Source organism: Cydia fagiglandana, chromosome 3 (genome assembly GCF_963556715.1).
Source record: "Cydia fagiglandana chromosome 3, ilCydFagi1.1, whole genome shotgun sequence".
NCBI classification, from domain to species: Eukaryota; Metazoa; Arthropoda; class Insecta; order Lepidoptera; family Tortricidae; genus Cydia; species Cydia fagiglandana.
Genome location: NC_085934.1, coordinates 7409526 through 7424640, shown reverse-complemented (window position 1 = coordinate 7424640; position 15115 = coordinate 7409526). Strand labels below are relative to the sequence as shown.

At 37.9% G+C, this 15115-nt stretch overlaps 1 protein-coding gene across 1 annotated transcript in view; it reads right to left on the bottom strand.

Moving 5' to 3' along the window:
* Nucleotides 1-10862: 10862 nt before the first annotated feature.
* Nucleotides 10863-15115, bottom strand: part of LOC134679947 (homeobox protein dve-1) — a 106320-nt gene continuing 102067 nt past the window's right edge. The window contains exons 5-6 of the mRNA XM_063538899.1: nucleotides 13817-14623; nucleotides 10863-13733 (exon numbers count right to left, since the gene is read on the bottom strand). Of these exons, the coding sequence (XP_063394969.1) occupies nucleotides 13074-13733; nucleotides 13817-14623 (1467 nt within the window). The 3' untranslated portion in view covers nucleotides 10863-13073. The remainder of the gene's footprint in view (nucleotides 13734-13816; nucleotides 14624-15115) is intronic.

Genomic DNA, 15115 nt, shown 5'->3' with positions numbered 1-15115 from the left:
TTTGGACAAGTTAGGAGGTGAACATATCAAAAGTCCTCGGCCGTAGCCTTTGAGCGGGGGGGAGAGAGGGGGCTTTGAAGGTCCCATTTTCCTGTTTTTCGATTATATCTCGGAAACTATGCATCGTAGCGACATGGCCACTTATAGAAAATGAAAGTTAATTTAATTTGTTACAAGTTTATTTAGTCAATTTTTTCCATATATTGAATAGTTTTTGAGATATCCGCTCTTGAAACTTTATTTAGGGCTCTCAATTTTATCTTGATCTCTACATCAGTGAAGGTGCTAGGCCGTGTTCCACAAAATTTAAAAACAATTTTTTTAGGGTTCCGTACCTCAAAAGGAAAAAATTGAACCCTTATAGGATCACTCGTGCGTCTGTATGTCTGTCCGTCTGTCACAGCCTATTTTCTCGGAAACTACGGGACCAATTAAGTTGAAATTTGGTACATATATGTAAATTAGAGACCCAAAGACGGACATATAACGTAAACAAATTGATTTTATACCCAAAAATGACCATTGCCCCCCCCCCCTTTATCTCCGAAACTACTAGGTCATAAATTTTGAAAAAAATACACAAAATAGTCCTTTACCTATCACGATTATTAAGATGACAGGAAAACCTATTAGAAATGTGCAGCCAAGCGCGAGGCGGACTTAATGTACGGAACCCTTAATACGCGAGTCCGGCTCGCACTTGGCCGGTATTTTTTAAACTCCTCTTGACGCTTAACCGCTGAACCGATTTCGTTTAAATTTGGTATAGAAATAGTTTGCGTCCCAGAACAGGACATAGGATAGATCTTATAACCAAAATCATCTTTTGAAGGTGTGAAAAGTGGCGTGAAAATTTGTACGGACAATCAATAACCGCTGAACCGATTTATATGAAATTTGGGATGGTCTACAATTCTACATCTTTGATTTAGTTGAAAATGATAAAAAACATGACTTCAAACCTAAACTTAAACAGTAAGTATTAACTTCAAGAATTCAATTCTGAATTCCGCCCTGCACCACATTTCACACCTTTAAAGGATGATTTTTGACATAACTTATCATGTCCTGTCTCGGGACTCAAAATATATGTGTACCTTCAAATTAAAACTGTTCAGCAGTTTAAGCGTGAAGAGGAGTTTAAAAGAAAGTATTTTAATAAGTTTATATGTTTTTACTTCGGAATGGTGTCAATGTGATACCATAACTAAATTTGGTACTGTGAATTTATACGAAAACGATACCAAACATGGCCTCGTAGCTTTACTGATGTAGAAGTCAAGATAAAATTGAGAGCCCTAAATTCTTATTACTTGGCCTAACTTGTGTAGAAGGAAAAGGAAAAATAAAAGTCTTCGGCAGGAATATAAGACACAAATATAATTTTTAGAGTTACTATTTCAACCATCAAACATACCTTGATTATATTATTCTAGTGAGATACGCATATATAAACAAAAACATTAAAAAAATTACAAGGTCGAAATGTCACGGAGCTTGTGTGAGTTACTTATATGTGAAAAATAAAAACTTTTATGACAAGAAAATCTGGACACAATTTAAGAATCATCCAATTGCGTCGAGGAATCATCAGTATTTTTGCTTGTTTCATTACCTCCTTGCTTCTTTTTTTGTCCTTTGTATTCTGTAGCAATTGGTTAGATCTGAAAATAAAGATAACTTGCGTCGTCACGGATGTCGATTTATAGGTTTTAGGGAGTGCAGAATTCGAAAATGATGACCATTTTATAATCCAAGATGGCGGCTACGCATGTTGTCATAAAAGTCGTCATGAATATTGTTTTATAGGTTTTAGGACGTGACAGGTCCAACAATAGGGTATATTACTGCAATGTTCTGCCGCCAGAGTGCAGCACTACCGACTCAGTAAATTCATAGACTAACTTATACATACTGTGCCTTAAACTGTTTTTTGACAAGTTTTCAAAGACAATAAAATATGACATTGATGCATCAAGGCGGTTTGTTAACAAGTGCCTACCGGTAAACGCGAAAATCGAAATTTAGTTATCCGCCTCTTTATCGCTCGAATATGCGAGAGTGATAGAGAGGCAGAAACCGAACCCTCGATTGTCGTGTTTCACGATAGGCGATATGTGAGTGACGTAGTGACGCATGTTTGTTTACTGTATGTGTACTACTAGTGCCACCTACGCAGAGCTTTGCCTAATATTCCCTATTGTCTACATCACTGTAATTGAAGTCACAGGCCTCCATGGGCTACGATAAACGCTTACCATCAGACGGGCGGTGTGGTTGTTTGCCACCAACATGTTAATTAAAAGAAAACTCCACCATATCGCCAGTTAATAAGTTATTTTGCGAAGCTAATGACATTTGTCACAAGAAATACGACAATTGGGTAGGTAAAGTTTTTTGAAGATAGGCAAATTATATTTTTTTCCGATAGTATTCATTATAGCTATCACGGAAATGCAGCTCTTTTATTTTTATTTCATTTTATTGATTAAATATAATTTTTTAAATGATCGATATGACGTTTGTGAGGTGGAATGGCAGACCAGAGTAATTCCTTTGCGAGTGGTAAATAGGACGAGATAGAAAAAAAAACGATGTCAACTGTCAGTGTGACTTAGCTGTCATTGCCGAAAAATAACGGACAAGCCTCATTTTCTGTTACCTTGCGAATTGCTATTAATGTTATCATTGAGATTTTCGACGACCTCAGCACGACCCACGGACTTCTGATTCCCCACGAAATCTGCGCGTATTTGGACAAAGATTGAATTTACTTTCGACAACTTACCACTGCATATTGGACAACGTTTTCTTCCCCACCCCTACACGATGACCCCTGCGCTGACCCTTGGACTGAGTTTTGCAAGAAAAATAAGCGAGTTCATGCGAGATTGCGAGCAGATTCTACAAATTTGAAATTATTATCATAACAGTGATAACTTGATAAGCACAATGCCGCCGAATTAGAGGAGCAATGGCCGTACAGGAGTACGTATCCGTGAAATACATAGGTACATAAAACTTTCTTCACTTGTGTTTTGATTTTTATTATTAGATTGCCATGAGCTGTTAAGTTCGTAAACAAGAAATCGGTCTATTTTTTTCTAACAATTTAAGCCCACTGAGCTTAGTTTTGTGGTTATCCTCATTTTATGAATGTTGTTCTTATTTTCAGGTGGATGTAAACATTCATTGGCGGTATTATACTGATGGCTAATTAGAACCATTGAGCCATCACATGCTTCCGTGCAGGCCGCGTAGCCAAGACGTCAATCGCTTACGCTCCGTAGCGATCGAAACGCAACTGTCACTGTCGCACTAATATGGAGGAGTGATAGAGAGACATAAAGCTTTTCGTTGTCGAAGCGATAGCGATTGTAACCTTGGCTAGGCCGGCAGTATTATTGGGCTAAGCCTAGAGCATCCTGTGAATGTGAAGGATATAATTATTTCCATAAAAAAGAGCAATCGAATTAGGACCAAGATATCCCGAGAAACTAAAGACATTTTATAAAAAATGCAATAAAATAAAAATGGTAGACTCTCTTAATTTAACAATGTTACAAGATCATGACAATATTATACTTATTAAAATTTTAAAACCAACATGTCTTTATCTTTGACTTGAAAATGTACAAATGATTTGGGTTAAGTTTTATGAAATGCAACTTATGCTAAAAATCTATTATTATTATATGTCAAATTATCGTGAACTCGATGTTGCTTAAGGCGTATCCAGATTAGTCAATTTTTCGCCAATCTGATTAAATTGCCCGATCGAATCGGGACGTACGGACGCAAACGCCAATTTGGCTCGCCGAATTCAACCTCCGATAATGACCAATAAAATGAGGTGCGGACACAAGAACACCAATTTGTGAGGCTAGTATTTTCGTTATGGGGCATTTATTCAATTTAAATGGGTCTAATATCACCATAAATCTAAAATTGGAGATTGACGCCAATTTCATTTCTGATCAAATCGACCGATTTGATCAGTCCCGTCTGGATACCGCTTTAGCACCGCGAAAGGGCGCTGCGCCGTGCGCGCGGATTGACGCATGCGCGTACCGTATGCTTTGTATCTATGGTAATATAATTTTAAAAAATATGCAAATAAAAGGCGGCAAAGTTTATTCGTTGTGCAATACTCAATAAGTTACCGCTTGTTATTTTAATACTCGTAATAAACAAAATGAGTTCAAGTGACGAAAACGACCTGGAATAGACGGCACGCCGCCTCATTTGAAAGCAGAAGCAAACTTAATAATGAATAACTAGCTTCCTGCTAAGTCCTGGGACAAATACAACAGGACTTAAGACATGCTCATGCTGTGGAAGGACACAAGAAGGACAGCCAAAACGCAAGAAACACCTACTCTGAAAGTGGTTTTTAGCGTATTTCTGTGACCAAGTGAAAACTAAAAAGCCATCTACATTTAATATAAACTAAGAATATGCGTTGTTTTTTTAATTGTATTCGCGTCACTTTACCCCTATTAAATACGCTTTACTAAATTGAATTTGTTTTATTTCCTCACATAATTTGAGAATAGTGCTTACTATGTATACCTCAATGGAAGCAAAAATGTAGAATTTTTGCGAGTTGATACACTTGCTACTTGTGTAGAGTGGCAAATGTATTAAACCCGCAATCAACACTAATCAATATGTAAACAGGCCCCAACGTGAAGCACATTTACCCTACAGACATACTTATCCATATTGACCATATTTGAACCTCTCAACTCTCTTCAAGGGCACGCCACACAGCGTGATTCTATATACTGTTGTAATGTTAATGCTTAAGGATAATAATTTGTGGATTTATAAAATAAAACGAAACCAAATTTACTGGATTTATATTATATTATTTTGGATTTATATTATAAGTTTTCTAAAGTACAGTCGCCATCAGATATATTGGTGCAGCTAGGGTGCTCATAAATATCTGAACACGCCTCTATTATCAGAGCGTGCGTGTTCAGATATTGTGAACACCTTGCCGAGCCCATATATAATAGCAAATAACGACCTAGTTATAAGACTATTACAATCTTAATCATTATGTATGTATAATACAACAATCACGTTTATATAGTCCTCACAAACGTATAAGTTACCATTTTGGCCAATATATCTTCAAAGCTTGGCACCGAATCGCTGTTAAAGACTTTGGTGTGCTCAAATACGCTGAATTTGGAAAGTAACGTCTGTACTTCCTACAAGACGGTACGCCGCACTTTGAGTTCATCTCTGTAATATTCTATTTCCATTCGAACGTTTCCGGGATCGTCTCCATCTATTGTGTTGATACTGAGATCCAAAATGACTCGTGTAGCAGTCCAAGAGTCGTGGTGGAGGCGTTAATGAAAATGTTCTCCAAGAAGCAGTGCCAAGTAGTCGAAAGCAATCGTTATCATTATCAAAATATCCGTGTTGATCGTGCTAGGGACGTTAAAAATACTTATTCTAGAAATCACACCGACATCCAATTGTTTCGTTTTTCAAACACAAATGTTTCGTCCGACCATTATTTTCCAATTATTTGCAAGTTATTTTCCAAGAATGACACTGACAGTTGACATCGATTTTTTTTCTATCTCGTCCCATTTACTACGCGCCAAGGAATTAATTTCTCGAATCTGCCATTTCACCTCACAAACGTCATATCGATCATTTAAAAAATTATATTTAATTAATAAAATGATATAAAAATAAAAGAGCTGCATTTCCGTGATCGGTATAATGAATACTATCGGGAAAAAATATAATTTGCCTATCTTCAAAAAACTTTACCTACCCAATTGTCACGAAATTCCGACACAGAACTCAAGAATTACCGAAAGTTCTTTGAAATCTTGTGACAATTTCCATCATTATCATCATAAACATCGCAAAAGAAATACATGTTTTTGCCGATATAATAAAGTTTTTAAAAATATAACAATGATGGTGACAAACAGGAATACGGCCCGCCCGATGGTAAGCGATAACCGTAGCCCATGGATGCCTGTGACGTCAGCAACAATGAGACTTGTCGAAATGTCGCACCTGTCACGTTACGTCACATTGTCACGCCAGGGAGTACATCTGAAAATTGTGTGTTCCCATTTGTCCCCATACCGATAAGGTGGGAAAAAATGGGAAATATTTACATGCAAATCCTATTCCATCTGTTCCCTACGGAGATAAATGGGAATACATCCGAAAATTGTGTGTTCCCATTTGTCCCCACCCCGATAAGGTGGAAAAAATGGGAAATATTTACATGCAAATCCTATTCCATCTGTTCCCTGCGAGGATAAATGGGATTACATCTGAAAATTGTGTGTTCCCATTTGTCCCCACCCCGATAAGGTGAAAAAAATGGGAAATATTTACATGCAAATACTATTCCATCTGTTCCCTGCGGGGATAAATGGGATTACATCTGAAAATTGTGTGTTCCCATTTGTGCCCACCCCGATAAGGTGGAAAAAATGGGAAATATTTACATGCAAATCCTATTCCATCTGTTCCCTGCGAGAATAAATGGGATTACATCCGAAAATTGTGTGTTCCCATTTGTCCCCACCCCGATAAGGTGGGAAAAAATGGGAAATATTTACATGCAAATACTATTCCATCTGTTCCCTGCGGGGATAAATGGGATTACATCTGAAAATTGTGTGTTCCCATTTGTCCCCACCCCGATAAGGTGGGAAAAAATGGGAAATATTTACATGCAAATACTATTCCATCTGTTCCCTGCGGGGATAAATGGGATTACATCTGAAAATTGTGTGTTCCCATTTGTCCCCACCCCGATAAGGTGGGAAAAAATGGGAAATATTTACATGCAAATACTATTCCATCTGTTCCCTGCGGGGATAAATGGGATTACATCTGAAAATTGTGTGTTCCCATTTGTCCCCACCCCGAAAAGGTGGGAAAATTGGGAAATATTTACATGCAAATCCTATTCCATCTGTTCCCTACGGGGATAAATGGGAATACATCCGAAAATTGTGTGTTCCCATTTGTCCCCACCCCGATAAGGTGGGAAAAAATGGGAAATATTTACATGCAAATACTATTCCATCTGTTCCCTGCGGGGATAAATGGGATTACATCTGAAAATTGTGTGTTCCCATTTGTCCCCACCCCGATAAGGTGGGAAAAAATGGGAAATATTTACATGCAAATACTATTCCATCTGTTTCCTGCGAGGATAAATGATAAATGGGATTACATCCGAAAATTGTGTGTTCCCATTTGTCCCCAGCCCGATAAGGGGGGAAAAAATGGGAAATATTTACTCTCAAATCCTATTCTATCTGTTCCCTGCGGGAATAAATGGGAATACATCCAAAAATTGTGTGTTCCCATTTGTCCCCGCCCCGAAAAGGTGGGAAATATTTACATGCAAATCCTATTCCATTTACGTACAAAAATGTCCCCCTGTCAACTTTCAATCGAGATTTAATCGATAATTTATTCGATTAATATTCAGATTAATGCAATTTCAATCTATGTTAGGTCGACTAAATTAATCGCGATTAAAATATGACGATTAACTTTTTTTTATTCCACGGCATGGCTCTTACACTTTGAGAATATCTGAAAACGAATGAACACAAGGAGCCATTTTGCAAATCCAGTAACTTTGTTATTACTTTTGACAGCGCGTGTCATGTGTCAACACAGAGTCGACACAAAGTCGAAACATTTGCGACTACTTTGTGACTGCAATATTTCTCAGCCTTAAACCATATTTATACATCATAATTAACAAGTTTCGTAGTATGTAAAGCGTTATTTCTGTTATTTAAGTATAGTATACGCATCGAAGTACTAAAAATGCATCAAATAATATAGTTATGAACACAGGCACTGAGAAGTAAACAATTTCATTTCCGGCTAAACTAAAACAATGTGGTGGCGCGTTGATTATATTACACTTAGTTTATCAAATCACTCGAGCAGTTTAATTCCCCATAATAATTTAAGTCCTATTGTAATATAAATGCAAACAATATATAATTACGTCTTGTAATCCGTTTTAGAGATGGCGTATTAATGTCACTTATTTTTATTTAAGCATTTTTCCATCTGACAGTTTCCATTTGACAGGAACGAAATGAACGAATGAACGAATGATTTTGGCATAAAGTAGTCGCAAACCCGAAACAATGTGTGCACACGGCGACCACACTTTATGTCACTTTGTGTCATGTGTCGACCCTTCCCCATTTCTGGTAACTGTGTCGACACGGCGACGACTCTGCGACTGGAATTGTGACCGAAACAGACGGTGTCGACACAAGATGTGTCAACACCGCGTCGTAACGGCGACTAGAAATGGTTGTATGGGTTGTGTTGTGTTGAAGGCTCGATGAGTATTATGATAAAAGTATACTCATATACTTGAACTTACCGCGGCAGTGGCATCGCTCCTCAATCTCCGTCGTGCTTCGTCGTCTGTTGCTCGATTTTACATACTTATCCTTCCCGTTTACGTAATTATATTATTACATTACCGACCGCTACAACCACCACCACAAACCAGAAATCATTATCAGTCTATTAGCTACGGGGCCACGCCGTTTTATTATGTAGCCTAAAATATATTGTTTAATTTTAACACTTATTATAATTTTACTATCACTACCAAGTCAGATTATAGGTAATTTAATAGTATTATAGACCTTGCCTGAGTCGAAAACTATGTAAGTACTAAATAAATAATTAAGGCACATTTTTGCGTATATTGATTGTAGTGACACTGTGACACTGACATAATTCTCTTTTTTTCTTTCGGGACAGCCAGCATTCCTTTCATTCAGATAATTATAGTAAAGTTTTAATACTGAATACCCTCCGTCAAAAAAAAGTACAGTCAGTACTGTAAATATGTAGGTACGTAGGTAGGAGTTGGTACCTAATGTACCTATACAGTTTCTTAACTTATTGCAATGGATACAGTTTAAGAAATGTATTCATAGTTATAACCTTGCTTCTCTCTCTTCTTGATTGCCCTTGACAGAGCGGTCGTGGTCATCATTGGAAGTCTCCCTTTGTGACACGTTTGACGGCTCGCCTCCACTCCTCCCTGACGGCTCGGCTGCGCGTTTAGCGCATTCGTGCAAGGGGCCGTCCATTGCTGCCTTTATTTGGTCCGTCCACCTCATGGGCAACCTTCCTCGCGCCCGGGTACCTTCTACTCCCTAACCTTGCTTCACTGCACTATAATATTTTTTTATAAAAAAAACATTTTGCAGTAGGTATTCGGATTAGTCATACTTATACCTACGTTGTATCTTTAGGTACTTACTTAAATAAAAGTAAACAAATAATTTGTACATTTTTGGGTAGTTATTGATTAACCAACCAAATACAAAACCACTGGATCTGTCACTGAAAGGCCTGACTTTAACCTACCATAATGTTTGATCATGTAATGTTTTCATTTTGTTCACTCTTTTTTAAATACCTAACTTAAAGATACATACCTATACTATATGTAGTTTAAATATTAATAGTCACAAGAACGAAACCTGTGCCGCCATCATACAATCTAAGTTACGCTAATGCCAGACATAGTCGTCAAAATGAGTAACTTTGATTAATTCTATAGTATGGTGGTCTTGTGGCTATTAAATAGTACATATTATATCCAGCTGCACTTTTTGCTTTAAGAGCCTGTGAGACCCTGAACGCCAAGAAGAATGTACAATTGTACACAAAAGTAAATTGGCACAGCTCTTAAAATCGAAAGCGCTCAAGGGTATAAGAATCTCTGACGAGTGTAAGCGATCAAAGAATTGTTACTAGAAGGAACTGGAATCTCTCTAATTGGTTTAATCCTTCTCTGAAGGCATCGGTACGTTGTACGATGCACTTTCCTTGTTTTTAACTCAACTATAAGTAAGGAATAAGTATCAGTGCTTCCCAGTTTCTTCAACCAAGTGCTATTTGACTTAGTGCAACATTTTTGTAAGATCTTTAATTGCCACCTTGCTTAAGTGTAAGAATTAAAGTTACTTAGTAGTGTAAAAAGTAAAGTTACTGCCCAAACAGAGTATTTATAGGGAGATAGATTATGTAATCAATGGGGTACCAAAGAAAAAAACAGTCTAAAGTAGTTTCGATATACCTATTGAAACCACCCTCAATTATACTTAAGTACCTACTTATTCCTTTTATCACAACCGCTTACCCCATTTGTAACTTGTGTTGTACGGTACTTAATCAACTAGTAACTTACCAAGTAGCCATAGACAGACAGGCGTAACTCAGACCGCCAAAATAGCCAGCCGGTCGACGGTCGTCGAACTAGTCTGAAGATCGAAAACTCGACAAAGATGTCTGCAGATCTCCCGATTACAAGACTTACACCTGACAGGTGATTTGGGTCCACTCGTCCGGTTCCGTAGTCCGTTTTGGAGATACTATTGAGTATTGACGCGCGGTCGAAGCCTATGAAGTTAGTTAATATATTTTATCAATTAAGTAGGAAATGGGTTTGGGTTGCGACTTGTGCGTAGTAGAGGTTTCAATGACTATTCTTGATGAGGTGCTGTTAAATATATGTAGTTGTATGATAATGGTGTTTCTAATGTTTGACCAAAATTTATCTACACAATGTTATACAATTGGCTGTGATATAACAATTAGATAGTTGAACGATATAAAAAACCTAAGCAGGATGACGAGGTGAGGAGATTTCAAACTACCAAACTAATTTTTTTTATTTAATGTCCTTAACAGGTCTAAAGCTATGACACGACGTGAAAACGCTCTATGGTGGGTCACCCGCCATTATCGGACTGATTTTAATTTTTAATTACCCATTGGGTTGTGAAAATAAAAAAACCGTCTTTATATTGTAATAATTATAATCAATTGATTTTCCGTATATTTAAATTGAGTGGAATAAACATTTAGTCAATATCTTCGTTAACTAAACAATAAATGCTACTTAGTCCGCGAGAGCCTAGTGACATAGTTTACAATATCAACCTTAGAAACATTAATAAAATATTTACAATATTTGGGAGTTCATCACAGCTTCACTAAACAAGCATATAACATGGAAATAACAAAACATTTCGTCTGTAGCGTTGTAGTTACTGCATACTGCATTTATTGTAACATCACGGCCGAGTTTACTCCGCAGTTACTTTTGCCGACAGTCAGCAACGACGTATTTAGAATAACACTGTTTATTGCCGAATTTGACAGTCGACTAAATAATACACCCCATATAGTCCTTCAAGTTTATATTCTTTAAATCGAAGAGATACGTAACGTCGAAAATCGTACCTAGGTTAGTCACAAAAAAATACGAGGGAACAAGAAAATTTGAGATTTACAAGATTATAGAGTAACCGAACATTATCCTTACCTATGTCCCGTAGGTAAGTAGGTAGATACCCATGTAAGTTCCCCTTTTTTCACGTTTACTTTATAACCACAGTAAAATATTACAATTAATGCAGTATACATAATTATCTAAAAACTATAAAACAATAATTGTGTAGGTCAAAAACATTTCTTAATACAGCCTCCATCAATAAATGCGTAAATACTGTAATATTGTTTATTGTAGTCTATTTGGCGATTCAATACTTATTGTTAAAGTACTATGTATTTGGAACGTCTTATTGCTGCTTGTAAAATACTGTAGTGTATTAATCATGCATAGTCTGTGGACAGAGTAAGAATTTATCGAAGATAGAATTAATACTTGGAACGTATGTTTTACTTACAGATTATGTGAGGAAATAATATCTGATGACGAAAATTAAAGTTCTAAAAAAGAAAAAAAAATGAAAACTTTTTTTTACACAAGAGGAAGTATGTAAGTACTTAACTAGATTAACAAAATGTATTTTCGACGACTTTCAGAAAGTAACCAAAAAACTTGATACTCTTTGTAAGTAGGTAATTACATATATTCTTCTTACATATTCATAATACAAACATAACCAATCTTTGGATTGAGGAAGCATGAAAATGAATGATCAATTTAATATGAGCGACATCTGACATTGTTCAATATATGACTAGAAAATCTGTTCAAGATTTTTCTAGAATCATTGTAGCCCTCTCTGCAATATGAAAGATAATATATAGGTAGTGATGATGAATACAAACTGGCTTCTTAGCGTGAAGATAGAGAAGCTAAAGAATGTTGTTACGACCATACTAAGTCTAGGAACATCAAATCTGCTCGACCAACCAAGGTCGATATTAGCGAAACTTTAGTTTCGTTAAAACTACTATGTGCAATAAGTTTAATAAACCTACGTAATCTAATCTAAATGACACATCCATTTATTTTACAATAAATTTACATGATAAGAATAACATTGAATACCATTCTTACAATTTCGTCTACAATACACCTAAAGTTTGGTTTAATCGGAGTTATGATGAGAGTATTCATTGTTAATTAACTATATTCGATATTTTACTTAGTTTAATTATAAATTAAATAGAATTGAGATACAAACTAATTAAAAAAGCTGTACATACCTTTAGGTTGACAGTTGCTGTAGGTACAACAATTTAAGTACCATACTATATTTGAGATTCGTTTACTAATTGCCGCTTTTTGTTTTGTACAACTAGCTATGTACAAGCACTACGAAACTTATTAGAATTGCAAGTTGTTTATATCAATAGGTAATTTAACTTTATACGTGCCTATGCCTACTCTTTAGCGTTTCAACAGAGTACATTGACCATCAGCACGGATTACCTGGGTGCCTAATTAATAATTATAAACGTCAGTAACCTATAAACCACATGGTACCTACTCTCTTTGACCTATATTTGTTAGAAAGAAAGTCTTTGTTTTACAGATTGCATGCTGTTATAAAACGGCCACCTGACGTAGCTACCATTAAATACTAACATGGCACTCGACACCATAGACAATTCAATTGAACTCAGTCTTTCTGATACAGCGTCATTCAATTTTTAATGGAATCACTTCTCTCGTCTACCTTCTACGTAATTGTAACTTGTTAGGTGGAATCACAACACTAAGATACTTTGCTGCTTTAAGTTAATATGCGCAATGTTCAGACCATTTTACGTTCAGCAAGGGCGTGAGGATGCCCTGGATGTGTATAGTGCGAAGGCGAAGAAGGCTCGTATAGAGACATCTTCAGTCTCTTACACTTCGCCCGGCGATTCTTAAACCAAAATTGCACGTTCTTCGATTCCAGCCTCGGAAACTTCTGCCTGTATGGCATTCTGTTCAACTCTTCCGTGTACTTCAATATGAGATTGTGCGAAGGATGAGTGTTCATTGAGAACCACTGCTCAAGGACTGGTACCTCGGAGACTGGGTCTATGAATGTGCGGTTGCGTTTTCGCCGCTCATCTGAAGCGCCGGCAAGGGCGAGATTCAGACCGCTAGCGCCTTCACCGGGAACCCCACCAACACCTGGAAACCCCGTCATGTATTGACTCATGTACATGATTCCATGTCCAAACATAGGGTGGTTCGGCACCATGGGAAAGGGTAAGCGGTCGAGGTGTGGGGAGGAAGGCCGGTAATGACGCTCCTGGACAACGTCGTCATCGGAAGCGTTGTCGTGGTCGTCAACCACCCCGTTTTCTTCATCATTGTTGTTGTTATTATGCGAACTATCGCTGTTCTTTGCCGGTGAACGGTGCGGTGAGTGTTCTTGGTCAGGTTTACTTAGGTCTCTTGGTTCTTGTTTAATGTCGTGCACCTGTAACAATAAAAACGTACGTTAGATATACCATTCGATAAAAAATATTTAAATAGTTCTTGACTTATAATGTACCTATTTACCTTAATTATATCCGGAGGTTTTGGTGACTTTTTATCATGCTCTTCGGTGCCATTATTCTTTTTTGTAGTAATCAGGGAAAGTGGCGCTTCTGGGCTTTCTGGTCGGTCATCAGGATTCACGTCACCACCTTCATCGTCCAAATCAGATCCAGCATTGGATAAGTTGTCCTCAGACATGACTGACATGGGGTATCGGCCAGGACTCCCTGATAGTTGCAATGGACTCTTCATAGAGTTATGATCATGTGGGTACCCATCGCCTCCAGCCATCAAAGAACCGTTACTCGGACTGTGGCTTCTACTACTAAAGCCGTTGAGATGGCAACCAATACCACCGATGTTACGCAATTCAGCACGTTTTTGTGCTGCTCTCGCGTTTTTGAACCAGTAAACGACATTGTTAACGTCAAGAGGTTTTCTGCCACGTCTCGACTCCAAGTTATTAAGTTCCCGGACATACTGTTGTATTTGCTGTCTAGTAGGGTGTTGGTTCTCTGAAAACCAGCGTTGCAGCTTGGGTAACTCTAATTCTGGGTCAAAACTTGTTCGCATTCGAGTTTTCTGTGTTGGATATTGGCTTTGAACGGTTTGTAGTGCTGGATGCAAGTGATCAGGCATCGCGAGTGTGGGTGAGCGATTTTTAGGCCCCGGAGAAGGATACCGTCGAGGGCTGAATGGTGGCGGGCGTGGAGACACCTGGGCACTCCACCAGGATTCAAACTTTCTACGCATCTCTTCCGATGGCTCATGGAAGTTGTGAGGCCCGGGCGGCTTGTCTTGGCCCCTACATATTTGAGCTAACGTCACCTGCAACAAAAGACACCGAAATTAAACTCTCATTCAATCAGCATGTCTCGAGAACGGCAAACAGAAACGACGTTCGGCAAACAATTTAAGAGGATTCTAAAGAGGTCAGTCTAAACAGTAGCAGATACAGATAATTGTTCGTGCAAACACGGAGTATTGTTTCACAGAACATCGCCATTAGATTATGAAAATATTAGGTCGGCTGTTAATGTGTATGTCATGCGCACCAAGTGGCCGGCGCATCGCTGTTTGCGCTGTGGTTAGAGGCATCACTCCGCGGCCGCCGCCGAAACTTCAATCATGGCCTGCTCTAAAACAATGAGCAAAGGGCGTCTTGGCAATTAGTATCCACCCACTGCGCCTTCAACGAGGTGCCGACACGCCGCGGACTAAGTGCTTCTACTAAAACATTTCGACTGTAACTCGATCCGACAACACATCGAGAATGCCGCTAAATGCTTACAAAATAGTACTACATATATATCTTAACAA